This window comes from Haemorhous mexicanus, chromosome 2 (genome assembly GCF_027477595.1).
Source record: "Haemorhous mexicanus isolate bHaeMex1 chromosome 2, bHaeMex1.pri, whole genome shotgun sequence".
Classification (NCBI taxonomy): Eukaryota; Metazoa; Chordata; class Aves; order Passeriformes; family Fringillidae; genus Haemorhous; species Haemorhous mexicanus.
Window position 1 is genome coordinate 116,443,319 of NC_082342.1, and position 15,952 is coordinate 116,459,270.

General features: G+C 44.3%; 1 protein-coding gene across 1 annotated transcript; it reads left to right on the forward strand.

Moving 5' to 3' along the window:
* Positions 1–496: 496 nt before the first annotated feature.
* On the forward strand, positions 497–15,440 carry ICOSLG (inducible T cell costimulator ligand). Its single transcript, XM_059840021.1, is given in 10 exon segments — positions 497–944; positions 946–1,016; positions 1,018–1,093; positions 1,095–1,186; positions 4,828–4,868; positions 6,825–7,196; positions 7,669–7,953; positions 9,284–9,460; positions 10,909–10,944; positions 13,296–15,440. Coding segments are annotated over 10 exon segments (1,227 nt in total). The 5' UTR covers positions 497–878; the 3' UTR covers positions 13,307–15,440.
* The last annotated feature ends 512 nt before the right edge of the window (positions 15,441–15,952 follow it).

Here is a 15,952-nt window from a genome sequence, read left to right on the forward strand (position 1 = left end):
TAAACACAGAATAAAGATGCTATTTATGCAAACATACACCTAACGAACTTTGAAAAACAACTTTCCCGCTTCCCAGGCAGGATTCTTCGAGATCACCGGGTGCATTCCCTGCCCTCCCCCGGAGCTGGGGCACCGATCTCCAGCGCCTCGCAGAGCCAAGAGGACGCTTGTGAAAAACACCATTCACTTGTTTTTAAAATTTTAAAAGTTTAATCGTAATAAAATAGTTATAAAAATAGTAATACAAGTAGAGTAATAATAATTTAGACAGTTTGAATTAAGACAATATGAGACAATAAAAACAAAGAGTTACGGACGTCCGGGTACCTTTTTCTGGGCAACACAAGCCCGAAAAAGGACCCACGTTAACAGAGGATTAACCCTTAAAAGCAACAGCCTTTTGCATATTCATACACCTCATAAATGATGCATAAATTCCATTTACACACAGGATTCTGTCTGGTCAGTGTCAGCTTCTTCCTCCTAATCCTGACGGCGTCTTCATCACTGAGCGAGGAAGGAAAAAGTTCGTTTCTTCTGATAATGGGGCAATAAATTATTTTTCTCTGAAAGATTTAGGTGTCCTGTGGATGCTATCTAGTGCGAGTCCTTTCTTTAAAAAAAGTATCTTACATAGCATAGTTTCTATTTTAACATTATGCTGTAACCTAAAACTATATTTAACACACTACTTAAGCAAATTAATACAGCATAACTTTCTAACATAACACACATAATATTCATTTTAATACTTGCTAAGAGCCAATCATAAAATACACATTTTTCACAACGCCGCTGTCTCCGCGCTGGGGAAAAGCCGCCCAGCCCCGGCTCACCAGCAGCGGTGAGGGGCGTCCTGCCTGACGGGGACCGGCGTCATGGATTTGTGGGAGCCGGGATCACCCATCCAGCGGCACAGAAGAGGATCTAGAAAGGGCTCAGTGCGGACGGGGGGGTTTCCAAGACCCCCACACAGCCGGGCCGGGCTGTGCCGGCTCCAGCTCCGCGCAGCGCACCGCGCTCGGAAGGCGGAAATCGCCGGCGGAGGAGGCGTGGGAGGGAAAAGGGAACGGCCCGAGGCGGGCAGCTGCTGCTCGGCTCGGCTCGGCTCGGCTCGGCTCGGCTCGGCTCGGCTCGGCTCGGCTCGGCTGGTCCGGCACGACTCCGGCACGATGAAGCAGCGAGGGTGAGTGGTACCCGCGGGGAAGGGTCGCTGCTGCCGCTCCGTGCGCGCCGGGACGCGGGGACCCTTGGATGGGCAGGGATGCGCATCCCCCTTGGGAAACGCGGGTTTTGCTGGTGCGGCGGGCAGGGAAAGTACTGGCGGGGGTTGGGCTGCTAAAATGCAGTCAGAGCGACCCAGGGACAGGTCCCGTCCGCCCGCAGAGCTCCGGGAGCCGGGAAGGGGGAGCCGGGGATTGCCAGATCTCCCTGTCAGCGCGGGCAGGGGTCCCCTGTTCGTACGCTGCCATCGAGGGCTCCAGGCAATTTATGGACATTTTCAGCCGAAGGGTTGCGATGGGACATGACTCACTGGGGTTTATTGCCCCGGGTAGCGCTGCTTTACAGCAGGTGCTAGAAAAGCTCCGCAGGTGACATGCTTAGGGCACCTGCTGATCGAGAAGAGCCGTGTCGCCGCAAGGCATGGGGACAAAGTGGGTCTCAGCAGTGGAGCAAAGACCCCAGAATTGTTACTGCAAGCATCAGGATGTCTCTTGCCTGGCTAGAGAGTGCCATGGCAGCAACATCCCATGGCTTTAAGTAGTGGTGGAGAAGTTGAGGCGCTGGTAGGAAGAATCGTCTCACCCATGAAAGGAGAAGTGCAACTTTCTCCTGTTTCACATGGCATTTTAAAAGACTTGCAGAAGAGGAAGGTGTGGGAAAGAATTGAAAAAGTAAAAAAGTTTAAATATTTTTCTAAAAATTAGGAGAGCAAGACCCAAAGAAGGTAGTGCAGCTATGCCAGCACTTAATTGAGCTCACTGCTAGTGATGGACACGGGAGCTGAGTGAATGTAGAGGTTTCTCTGCAGGCAGAGTATTTCTCCCTTTTTCCAACTGAAGCTTGGAGCTAAAGCCATTCCAGGGGAACACCGTGGGTGGACACCACCCCCACAAAACCACAGCTTCCTTCAAGAAGTAGGAGGAGGCATCTCTGGATCTGTCTAACCTTGACTGTGGCATCATTTATTAAAATAAGAAATCAAGATCTGCTTTGTGTACATACATATGAGAATCAGTTCTGGCTGAATATCAAAATGTCTGTTGGCATTAGCAAATGCCTACCTCGGGAAATTCCCTAGAGAGTCTCTTAAGTATTAATCAGTTATTGTTTTCATTCTATTCAAATGAGTTGCTATATCCACAGCTTCTAACTTGGGTTGGGAATAATAAAACAAACACAGGCATGGGATTAAGAAAGATTGATGATTACATGAGCTGATCTTGTCAAGACAGACATCTACAAGCCTGGCACGAAAGTGGTGACTCCTGAACAGTGTGAAAAATACAAGAGAAATAAAATACAAATCCATGTGTAGAGGCCACTGTCAAAATCTTTACACTTATGTTTATGCATTAGTAAAAGAAAATCATTGTTGTTCTGTTTAGTAGAGATGTATGTTTTACATCTTTGATATTGGTCAATAAACTACTTAATGTAAGAGAAATAGTAGAAGAGACAGAATAGAAGGTTTAGGTGTGTTTCCCTGGGAGACTTCCTTTGAGACTGATTCAGATTTACTGGAGTAATAGAGCAGAAATTTTCCACAGTGGGTACACACTTAAGCTTTTCAAGCCTCATCTATCAAATCATTTCAAAGGACACAGAAAAAGAATATAAAATGTTTTCTTTATACAAAAAATAATACAATTCAGATTGGTTCTCCCCTAAAATTTCTCCACCTCAGTCTCTGGAAATGGGGCTTCAAGTATAGGTAGATTTTGTGTCAGGAATGTCCTCTGCTTTCTGCATGGGAAGCTGAATATTTTTGGGGAGATGATAATTCTCTTGAGGGGCAGGTGGGAGTTGGAGACACTCCTCTGCAGCAGAGGAGCCCCAGGCTGTGCCCAGGCAGGTGATGGGAGTAAAGCTGGGCAGAAGCAAAGCAGTGCCTGGGAAGTGATGTGTGAACTCATGTGCTTGGCTGGACAAAGGAGCAGGAGCTGTGGGGAAAGGGCAGGAAGGCTGGAAGAGAGGGGATTTTGTAAAGCACAGCAAAGTGAGGAATGGCTGCTGGGGAGTGAGCCTGGGTTAGGCCTTGGAGGGAGGAGGGCCAGGCAGGGCAGGGTTGGTTTGGAGGGAAGGCAGTGACCAGCCTGGGTGGGAGAATCTGGAGCTCAGTCCTGGACAGGAATGGCCTGCTGGGAGCAGCTGTCCCTCTGCCCCAGCCCAGGGCTCAGTGCTGGGCCTGGCTGAGGGCTGAGTGATGCCTTGGGAGGCTACCTTGAACAGAGGATAAAAAGTGTTAAAAGAATAAAGTGAGGATTTATTAAAAAGGCCTTCAAAGGATGCACCTTGGGCAGTACAAGTGCCTGGCCAAGGCTACACCCAAGATGGGCTCCTGGGTCACACCTTTTCACACTTTTATAAGTTTTGGTCCATTTCCATATTGGGGTTAATTGTCCAATTACAGCTCCAGGTTATGCAGTCCCATCCTCCCAGATTGCTCTCCACAATTCCCTGTTGTTTGCACTTTTTGGGGCTGAAGCTGCAGTGGTGTCCTTGGTTCTGGGGCTGGAAAAGAAATTTTTTGTCTGACTGAACTGTGAGGAGAACTTGCTGACACTTTAAATGAAGTTCAGAGTTCTATACTAATGCAGTACAGGACCTGGAAAATATGAAAGCTAAAACTTAAGGCATCATGAGCACTCTGGGGGAAGGGAGCCAGCTGAACCTGGGCAGTGTGGCCTCTCAGTCCTGCTGGCAAAGGTGAGCTGGGTACACTGGTACCAGGCCAGTGCTCCTGTCACTCTGCCCATCAGCTCCTGAGCAATATCAAGGTGGCCAGCTCAGCCACACAGTTCCCATTCCAAAACCTTTCCAGTGCCTTTCTTTCCCTTCCTACAGCAGTCTGGAGGAAAGAGAGCACAATGTGTAATTAGGTGTGGTGGTGAAAGTCTATTTTAAAGTAACTCACAGGGAAGTGCTGTCCATTTATCTTAAACCCCTGTGGGATGAGAGTTAAATCACTTGGACTTTATAGATGGGTTAAACTGGGTTTCCTATGGCCTCCTTTCCTTTGGAGAAATCCTGCATGGATTTGCCCCTCCTGAGTAATCAAACTCACCAAATTCCTCCCAGCAAAAACCTTTGCACAGCTCTCCACTATCAGCAGGTTTCCTGTTTACACATTTTAACTCAGTGCACAACCTGGTGGGCAGCATGGTCAGCTGCTGTTTTTCTCTAACCAGGCAAAATGACTCCTTGAGTTTCAGCAAAAGGTTGGAAAACCTGGGTTTTGACCTGTGCAGCCACTGTCCCTCCCAGTGACCCAGACAGCCTCCAGAGCCTGTTTGGCCAGCAAGGCAATCAGTTCTTTCAGAAGAGAAGACAGGCCCAACACCAGCTTCATGCCCTCTGCCCTGATTCCAATATTAGTGCATTGTGCTGCTATTCGTGGCCTTGGCCACCAAACCACTGCTGAGTTGTATAAACACAAGTTTTGCAGCTGTCAAAAATGCAAATACTTAATGGGGCATTGCATGGGATCAGTACCTAATTTACCTACCTCTGCCACTATATTAAAACAATCAAAATTGGGTTTATTGCTTATCTAAACAACAGAGATTCAAAGTCATTGTAACACTCATTTGCTTTTTGTTTTAGGTATGGATTTCTGCTACTGCTCCTTCTTATCCTGAAAGCTGGTAAGTTCATAAAAACTCAGTAAAAATTAAACTGCCCTCCCTCTAATGTGTTTGGCCAAATGCACAAAGTAGTTGTGAAATGTACAACACGAACATCTCCGAATTCCTCAGAGTGAAATGTTTCTCTGACATGCATCAGGGAAAGGAGATAAAATCAATTTCTATCAGTTTCATTGCAGAGAGCAGCAAGGGACTTTATGGATGCTCTTGCTCAGATTGCTTTGCTTGCTTCAGAGACTTCCCTGAGTACTTATCTCTGTCAACAAAAGGCCTTAGAAGTGGAGTAATAAGAGCTGCTGATAAGCAGATCTAACATGCCTGTATACTCAAGAGTAGAATTATACATCACAGGATCAAGTAGCCAGTGCTAGTAATTTTACTAGTGGTTATTAGTAGTACATTTACTCCTACTATGAGTAATTTTACTTTTACTATGGTTCTAAAACATCCCTTGCAAAACAAAGGTAGAATTAAATCACACCACCTGCTGATATTTAAGCGTTTTTTAATACGTTTTTAAATAAATAATAAATAAGTGATATTTAACTTCTCTCCTTTGTTCTTGCTTAATCACTGAGAAGGACCTCAACAAAATCACCAAGGAAACTCCCTGGCCCCAGCATCAGGACGAGCTGTACCAGATTCAGTCTCAATAGATGCTGGCTGGCCTATTTCTGGCCAGTCATGGAGTTGCACCCATCTTGCCAGGGCATTACTTTTACTGCTATTCCAAGAGGTTTCCCAATATCTGAGCCAAGCAATTTTGTTGCATTTCAAGCCTCTTATTTCAGTCTCAGTACCTGGTAAACATCCTGCCTTTCTCCCTGCAAGCACTGTGTCTGCCCCAGTGGTGGTTTTAGACCAGGGTGCCCAACTCAGATGTGTAGATGAGCTGTTTCTGAGCCCAGTGCACCCTCACAAAGACAGGTTCCCTTTTAGCATTGGCACCTCCCTCCCACCTCACCACGCACTGTTTCTGCATCTCCAAACCTCCACTCCTGTCATCTTCCTTCCCCTCAGCCATCCACCCACGTAATCCCTCGCCCCAGCTGCAATCTCTCCCATCCAGCCCCACGCCTGACCCCTCTTGCCTGGCACTCACAACACAAACACTGCTCTGGTGACACCAACCAGTTGCACCAGTGAGGTTTTGGCTGCTGGTCTGGAGGGATGGATGCAGCAGGGAGGCCGTGGGCAGAGCTGCCCAGCCCTGTGGGACTCACTGAGCTGTGCTTTCTGCATCAGCTGTCATCACCTCGTGCCTTTGCCTTGCTCACATGGAGCAGAGGCTGCCTTTCTCATGTCCAAAATGAAGGAAAAGTGCTCTGAAAGCCAGATACAGTCCTGACTTTACCTCAAGGACCCTCAAGATGTAAATATCTAATGAATGTGCCACTGGAGGTATCTGGATGTGCTGGTTTGCCAGCTGAGTGTGTCTGTTCAGAGGGTGCCACTGACAGCAGCAGTAAAATGTGGTTTCTTTGTCATGCCTGCTTTGAGAAAAACTGCTTTTACTCCCCTTCTTAATTTTTTGGGTCTCAAAATAATGGTAGCACTCTTTCTTATCAATATTTCCACTTCTTGTGATTTAAGTGGAGTTATTTGGCTTTTTTTTTTAATTTAAAAAAAAAAAAGTGATTATTGAAGCATTAGGACCTGAATATGTGTCTGCAGTCAGTGTGCAAAGTGAAATGTGGGTATCCATGGGGCTAGGAATGATTAACACTGCTTGGCTGTCAGAGAAAAGGTCCCTTTGGACATTGCACAGAGAAATGGACATGGAGAGAATAAGCCACTGGAAATTTGGGGGGTAGGAATGACTATGAAGAGAGCATACTCACCTAACTGCTATAAAACTAATACCAGAGTCTATATGTGGTATAATGTACCTGAAAATAATTACTTTTTTCCCCACATAACCTCCATTTTTTCTCTCTCTCTCTTTTAATCTTGTAGTTACTGCACTAGAGAAGAAGAACATCATCAGTAAACTTGGAGACAACGTCACACTAAGTTGCATTTATAATGAAAAGAAACCCTTGCAATTAAAAAATCTCCGGGTATATTGGCAAATAGCTGATGATTCCTATCAAGAAAAGTGTTCAGTTGTACATGCACTGATCTCTGGCCAAGATGATAACAGTAATCAGTGTATTCACTTTAAAGACAGGACTCAATTATTCTGGGATAGGTTGGAAAATGGTGATTTTTCTCTGCTATTGCTAAATGTCAGCCAGAGTGATGAACATGCATACAAATGCATAGTGCAGGAGAAAACTGAAGTTCCCAAAGTGATTTACCAGGCAGAAGTGGTTCTCAGCTTAGCAGGTAAGAACTTGTGTCACTTTACCCAAATTCTCATTTCCACTTTTCAAATTTGTGCTATTTCAATACTATATTTAAGCACAACTTCAATTTTGAAACAGACTTCTGCTCTTTGCTGAAATGAAGTCTTCTCTGCTTAATTTAAGACAGAGAAACCTTGGAGAATGCATGTAAAAACTGTTTACCCAGTGTCTGTTTCTTTTTTTGTTCTTCATGGGTATGAGAGCTCTTGCATGTGCCTGGGTGACAGCAGCTGAAGTTGGTCCTTTCTTCCTTTGGGTTTGGCTTTAGCTTTCTGCCCTCCCAGCAATTCTCTCAGCTCTCTGGTTCACAGATCAAACCTGCAGGTGCTTCTCTTTCAAGTCATGAGGGTGGTGTGAAATCCAGCAGTTTGTTCAGAATCCATCCCAAAATTTTGCCTTTCCAGTACGTTTCAAAACGTCGACAACTATTTCTTCTTCTTCTTGCTCTCCAGCGAGTTACAGCCAACCAATACTCAGTGGACCAATAAGAAACAGTGACAGCACTGGAGAGGAGGTGACCTTCTACTGCAGGTCTGAAAATGGATACCCAAAGCCCAACGTTTACTGGATCAATAAAGTGAACAACAGTCGCCTGTCTCCGTCAGAAACAAAGATCATACCCCACGACGACGGCACCTTCAGCGTTTTCAGCACACTGAAGGTGACAGCCACTGCTAACATGCAAATAGAGTGCTCCATAGAAAATGAGATGCTGCAGGAAAATCTATCAGCCAACTGTAAGTTCCCTCATGCTGCCTCTGTTTTGTAGGTAGCAGGAATGTCAACCAGCGTGTCTCTGTCTGTGGATGCACACTAACGAGGGCTATGCATTAATTCAGTGGTTCCAAAATGTTTTGAGAAGATCTCAGGCTTTGTTTCAAGCTCCATTTATGCTTAGCCATGGACCTGATGTTTGAATCTTCCACACTGAAGGGAATAACCCACCAAGTGTGTTATGACAACAGCACTGAAAACCTCTTGCATCTGAGGGAGTTGCTGAGCTGTTGGTTTGGGAACATGATGGTTTGGGGAGTCTGGTTGTTTTTTAGGGGCCACCATCCAGCAGATCCATGATTTCTGACCCCCTACACAATGGCCTTGCAACACTAACATTTGCTTTTCACTCTGCTGAGTTCCAAAGTTCAATTTCCAGTTTCTCCAAAGCTCAATTGAATACCATGCACAACTTAAACTGGGTCTGCAGCAATGGGCAATATGAGCTCAATAGAACTATGTACCTTATAGCACAAGTATTATGTGCTAATTATTGCTGATGTGATGATTAATAGTAAAAGCAAGTATTTAGTCTCTCAACTCTTCACAAAACCAGAAAGCTATTTTAAAAAAAAGGTATTAAGAACACCCCAAACACTGATCCCAGGAATATAGACAAACAATATAAACTATTTCCAGGAGTAAGAATTTTACACATAAGCAGAAGTTGCACAGTAGAGTGTTTTTGTGATAATACACTGTGCTGTCATCCCAAATTAAAGGAAAACTAAGTAACCTCAGCATTAGTTTCCTAATGGCATTGTCATGTTGTCTTGTGAGGGAAAAGACCTTCATATTACTATTTTTGTGGGGTTTTTTAAAGTCTCTCAGTCGCACTTGAAAGAGAAAGAGATGTGATTTGAAACCTTCAGTTTGCAGCAATGAGTGAAGATTTGCACTAACTTCAGGGAAACAGGTTTTCACCCATTTTTCTGAATACTATCAGATTTACCTTATATATTCCATATAGATTTATTTTGAACTGAGTCTAGATACAGTCTAGACTCAGTTCAAAAGCCCAAACTAGAGTCTCTCAAAGCTGGAGGGAAAGAAGAAAAAAGAAAAAAGAAGGATGGACGCATTATGATGACAGGGAAGAGTAAACTCTTATTTAGACATAATTAGTTGGAGATGTGTCTCACTCAGAAGGAATCACCAAAATCACAGTGATATGAATAGCACAAATCCTGACTCCTTCAGAATTTTTTATGCATCTAAAACATGGGGAAATATTTGCCTGGTATGAAATGTGAAAAGTTACACCTTATGACATCCTTTTCTATTTTATCCTAGACACGCAGCAGAAGAAAATCAGTGGTCCTGGCACAGAAAGTGACAAAAAACAAGAAAAAAAAGGACGAGGTGCTCAAGCAGCTGGCATCATTGGCATTGTCTTTGTGATAGGTCTTCTAACTGGTTTAATCTGCTGGCTGTGGAGAAGGAGGTCCTCTAATCTAGTGTCCTATAAAGGTAATGAGAGTCTTCATTTGCATGACCAAATAATAAGAATCCTTTTTCACTTGCCAAAATACTTAATGTTATCCAACAGGAAGAGATGAAGTATGACTAAGCTACCTGCACTTGGCAGTAGGAAATCTTGCCATTAACAAAAATTTGGGGTGCCCTGGGTAGGAAATGTAGTGCCCCAGGATATGTCACTCTTTATGATTTCCTCTTCCTGTGTCTGAGCCTTTCTTCCTGAGTCAGTGTCTTTCTCCAAGCTGGGGGTGTTTAGCCTGGAGAAAAGGAGACTCAGGGGTGACCTCATCACTCTCTACAACTTCCTGAAAGGTGCCTGTGCTCAGCTGGGGCTGGGCTCTTTCTCCAGGCAGCACTGACACAACCAGAGGACACAGCCTCAAGCTGCACCTAAGGAAATATAGGTTGGATATTAGGATAAAGTTGTTATGGAAAGGGTGATAAAGTTCTGGCATGGCTGCCCGGGGAGGAGGTGGAGTCCCCATCCCTGGGTGTGTTTAACAAAGCCTGGATGTGGCACTGGGTGCCAGGGTTTAGCTGGGGTGTTGGGGCTGGGCTGGACTCGATGATCTCTTCCAACCCAGTGATTCTGTGAATTCTGAGCCTCACAGGAAGTAATTTCTGGATGTGAGAGTAACCCAGACTTTGTGTCTGTTTGGGCTATGGTTTGTCAGCTGTGGTCCCTGCAGGCTCCTTCTGGACAGAGGCACAAAACAGGACTGGGGTCTGTAGCTTGCTCAGCTTAGCACAGTTTGAAGCAGAAATCAGAGCATAATTCAGTCCTGAGAGCTTTAGAGCCACTGGCAGGATGATTAAGGGTAAGGCTCCTGCTGGGATCAAGCAGAAATGTAGCTGGTCCCATGGGTACCCTTGTGTAGTTGGATTTGCCCACGTGTGTGACTCTAAAAAAGCTCCCACACGTGTGACTCTAAAAAAGCTCCAAAAGACATCTTGTGGACCAGACTGAGTCTGCCAATGTAGCTGAGCACTTGCTCTAAGCCCCCATCCAGGAGCCAACATCTAAGGGACAGAGCAGGGACAACCACACTTTTCATGGACAAGGACACTCCATGTTTTCAGTCTCAGTGTTAGCATCCATGGGTGCCTCAGAAAAGATCAGGGGAAAGCAGGGTTGTGATCTTGTCCAGGATCTGCAGCAGCTCTTGTAGAAGTCATGTCCTTCCTTCAGAAACAACCTAAGAGTGAGGCAGGACTCTGTCCCAAGATGGGGAGCAGGGCTATCACTTCAATCCCAAAATCTCTCCTTTCTGAAATGGCAGCCTGGGTTGTAAGCAAATAGAATATTGGGCTGCATTTTACAGAACATTTAGCACATTGAACCTTCAGCTTTGGTGGATGTTGCTTAATATGAATCTCATTTTTCTGAAGTCTGTGGTTATCTATCCCACATGCTGAAACCCGTGCATTTGTTTCAACAGATGTCCAACAAAGAGAAGACCAAGGAGGACTCACCTGTAAGTATTAAAAATATATTATTTTGTTTGTCTCAAGTGACTTAACTTCACAGCTTCAGCACAAGCCTTTAGATTAGACTTGCTGCATGGTACAAACTGAAGCATTTTTGTAGGCACTACATCCTAGGTGATCTTTAACTGGGATACAGAGACATCATTTGCATCATGTCTGTGAGCCTGAGCCTATATGCACCCAATTTTTTAAACAACCCCTCCTTTCCTAGAAGAAACATGCTCTTCAGACCTTCACCATGTTCATATTTTTATTTTTATTGACGTGCAATATTGCAGGCCAGCTGGTTTACAAATTCATTTGTTATTTAAAGTAGGGGGAAAAAATGAAAATTGGGTGAAAAAAATGAAGACAGATTTGGAAAAAAAAATTGGACAGAGGACTTGCAAGAGTACAGGTGAAATATCTGCCTATTTGGTATCTCATTTGGTAGTTTCTACTGAATCTAATGACTGTTGCCTGTGTGTCTGCAAAAACAGGCAGAAAATACTGTGGTTTCACTAAAACTGTACTAGTTAAAGCATAGTTTCCTGTAGCAGATGCTGTGAATGTGCACAATGCATAGTATCAAGCAGAAGAAAATAACCCTTAAATAAATAAACCTATAAAAAAAGTTTTTACTTTTCCTGGAATGTCTTTGACAGCCATGGGAACTGGGTTAACAGTCAGTTATTTTTCAGACCACAGCCTGATCCCCAACATTTGTGGCTGCTAAAAATCAACAGCCATTGCACTCCCTCCTGCAGAGCATAATCTATGGAGGAGGATGGATTTTCTCTTTAAAATAAAGAGACATTTTCTCCTTTTGTTCCTAGGAAGTGCACTGATGTAAATTAAGCAGCTCATTTAAGGTCAATTTTTTCTTCTCCAGACTGACTTACAGCAGGCCCTTCTTGGTTTGATCCCTGGACTTAGCCCAGTAGTAAAAAACCCTCTGTGACATAAATAAGAGTAAATATTTATCTTGTTTGTATTGAAGGCTGCTCTAGCCCGATGTGTTTGTTGAGGATAAAACAAGGGCACATTCCAGATGCTGTCTTTTCATTGTCATTTCTCCACTCCACTTGTGGAAGAGGAGGTGGGACAGCAGCTTGGGTGGCTCACTGATGCCAGGAGCTGTCCCACCTCTGAGGACCATGTTTTGGGCATCCCAATTTAAGGGCAAATTGAATCAATACCAGAGAGATGAAAATGGTCCAGGGAATGTGATCTCTGGTGAGAGATGGATTATGTCTGTTTAGGCTGAGAAGGCCAGGCTGATTAAGGACACTACAACAACCCTCTTCAGAGTGTCTTGTGAGAGGATGGGACAAGTTAATTATTGTGCTGACCCAGCTGACTCTGCAATTGAGGCACAGCAGACTTAAACAAAGGAGATTTAAGCCAGATGTTAGAAGAAATTGTCTAAGGGAAATGGTACTTGAGCATTGAGGCAGAGTTTGTCCAGGCTATCAAGCCTCCATCAGTCCAGGTTTGCTGCTTTGTGATTTCTTAACAAAAGAGAAAACCAGTATCTGCCAGGAATTATTTAGAAATAAAGTTGGTACTACCTTAGTACAAAAGATGGGCTCTAAGAGAAATTCTAGCCTAATTCAATCATTGTTTGGTATTTTCAATCCTGTTGTGTGTGTTAGATGGGGAGTAAGGGCCCAGGAAGGTCCATCCAGGGGGATGCTCTGCCACAGCATTTTCTTTTCAATACTGCTGTAAATGCACTTCTGCTTAGGGCACCCTAAGAAGAAGGTCAGGTTGTTTCATGGCAGTGAGAATCCTGAATACTGCAAACCAAAATGAGATTACTGAAACCAACTTTGCTGTTACAAAGGCAAAAAAGAGTTTGGAAACTGGGAGGAAGGCAGATTGCAAAGAAGAGTGAGTCCATCCTGGTGGGATTAGTCTCTCCAGATCCCCATTCCAGTCAGTGGGGAGGAAGCTCTGGTGAGGAGAAATTCAGAGCTGGAGCAATTCTGAACTATCACATGAAATAATTCCTAATTTCCTGAGAGGACCCAGAGGAAGCTGTTTTCTCTTGGCCACAGAGAGGGTTTGTACATCTCACTCTCTGAAATAGTTTTAAATGGACCCAAGGTGTCACTGATATCCCTTCACAAGGGAGGCCACTTTTTCCACTTGCACAGAGAGGCCCTTCCAGGCTGTGGCATGAGGACAGAAAGCCCCCAGTGTCCTGGGTATCCAGGCAGGACTTCTCCCCAGTCAGTTCTCTCTCAGCAGCATGAATACATCTTTCCCATAGCTTTGCAGCTTGTTCCACTGGTTACATAGGAATGATTATTTCTTTGTCTATTTTTTTAATAAAAATAAGTTATTTTTCTTACAGCACCTGCCTAAATGGAAGATCTGCCAACAATCTGGGCAGCTGGAGATGTGTCAAGAGAAGCATCACTCCCTCAGTGGCAGCATTGTTTGTAATACAAGTGACAGATTTCTGCCAAGAGAGATGGCAAAGCTAAAAAAAAAAGCTTCTAGAACACAAGAGAGAGGAAAATCTGCAGGATTTTCATTCCAGCCACTGACTGTGTCCACAGAACAGTTGTGTCATCACTCCAGCTCAGCACTTTGGACAGTCCTCTGTGATTGTCAGTGATCTGGGCACCTGTACTGGGGAAAGCAGAAAGCCTGGGACTCAGCTGCTCTGTGCCAGACCACTGGAAGCTGGTGACTGTCCAGTCTCTCACCACAATCCTTGAGGACTCTCAGGAGCAGAAGCAGCCACCTTCAGGAGCATGGGATGTTCTTGCTGTCACCTTACCCTGAGGATGGCTACTGCGTTGAAGAAAGGCAGCTAAAACAAAGAAAGAAAACTGAAGGGCTCTGCAGAGTGAGATTTGTGACCTCTTCCATGTTTCTCTCTCTCTAGAGTACAATCCTTTCATTGTCTCTTTTCTCCAGCTGCTACTCTGTACAGAACCAGGCAGAGCACTTTGACCCAGTCCTCCAAAAACAGGAGTTGCTCTAATGGGGTCAAATACTGAATTTGTTATCAAAAAGGAAGGTGCCTTCTTTAAGCCTTGACAGCATTATTTTGGTTTTTACCAAATATTCCACCAAAAGGGGGACTTCCACTTTCAACAGGAGCCAGCTGTGAGAAAAAACAAGCTGTGGAAATCTGACCAGTTAAAAATAGTGCTCTCTGCTATGTGAATGCCATGTTACCTGGACTTACCCTTCTCAGGGTGGAACAAAAACTGTGGTTGAGCTCTGCTTGATTCAACTGAATCTTTATTTAAGCACCTCCCCGTGGCTTCCAGGGAGGATTTTAAACTGAAGTTTTAAACTAAACTTGGGCTTGTGTCTCATCCTTGCATGCTCCCAACAAAACAAAATAGAACAAAAACCAAATTCTATCAGTGTGTTGTCCATGAATGTCCAGAAAGCCAAGAACTGTATTTTCCTTGTGTCAGTCCATGTGCTTTGCTGTTTCAGCCCCAAGTCAGCCAAACTGACTGCCAGAAAATAGCAAAACAGTAAACTTTGCTGAGGATATGAAATTTTGAAGGAGGAGGAGGTTTTACTAGCTCTCTTTCCCAGATGGGACAGTTTCCCTATCTTGTCATGGGGGGTTGGAGATTGTTATTTTAAACTGAGCTCTGGAAACACTTGACCTCTCCTGCACCAGTTGCTAGACTAAATTTGTGTGATTTTTGTGAATAAGTCATAGTCTTGTTTGTTCTTGCTCTGTGTGTCAGAGGCACTCCAGTATCAACTCTGAGCTCAGACACTGATTTTTCATATCAAGATCAGCTTTCAATTCCCAGCTGAGTGAAAATTCTGTTGTACTCACATCACGTGGAAGCAGGGCCATTTGGCAATAGTGCAGCAGTTATCTTTTGTCAAAGCAATACCCCCAGGGAGGCTCCCAGCTGAGTAGCTGTGCTTCTCTCATGCCCATAAATCCAGATATCAGATGTTTTCTGAGTCCAGATCTAGTCTTCTGTGTACCCCTAAAGGGAACTTGCTTGAAGAAAGCTTGCAGACACCTCAAAAATGTGAACAACATCTGTGCAGATGTGCAGGGCAACCATCTCCTAGTGGTTCAGGAAAAAGTCCTGCAGACATTTCCTTCTTATCTGTCACATGAAGTTGTTTTGTGCAGCCTGTGGTGCTGCTGTACCTGACAGAATCCTTTCCTACAAGTAGTTTTCCATTGTTATATTCTGCAGCTGTAATGGTTCAGAGATGTAAGAAGTGACCTAGCAGTCACTCTGCAATATGGTATTGAAACAAATTTAGACTGGTTGGATTTTCTTCAGGGCTGCTTCATGGATACACCTAAATGCAAAAGCCTTTTCTTGCAAAATCTGTGCTTTCATTTAGCTTAGGGCTTCAGCTATTCTTGGAGGTCAGTGAATCCTAAATGACAGTTGGTTGCTACCATTCAAAAGGACTTGGGCATTTAGTAATAACAGCTTTTGTCTTCATTTGCCATGTTTATATTTTAAATAAAGTCTATTCATTCTTCTGATGTTTGACTAAATCTATCAACACACAGAGAAAAGTCAACCCAAGCCACTGCCTCCACCCAAAGTGAGTTTTACTTTTAGCCACATCCCTCAGTGCTCCTTTTCAAAGGCCTCAGATTAGGAGAGACAAGCAGAACACAGAGCTGACCACCTTTGCTTTATTTTGGCTTACACAACAAAATCCCTCTAACAACACCACAAACTCCACAAAAGCCAGGCAGTACCCTGAGGGCAGCACTAAGCCTGGGCTGATTCATCCCTTTCTCACCAAACTTCACAACCCCAAGCAGAGTAAAGATACACCACACACTCCTGCTTCCAGAACTGAAACAGCTCATGGCACTCCCCCAGACTAGTCTGGAAAAGGAGCACCAGCATCCCTCTGCTTGCCTTCATTAAAGACAGCCACTCACTTAAACACATGCACAGGAAAGCAACAGTTGATGCAGCTTTGGAGGAAGACAAATAAATGGACTCACTTTCACAGAAAAGTGAAAGACATTTGTTGTGGCAT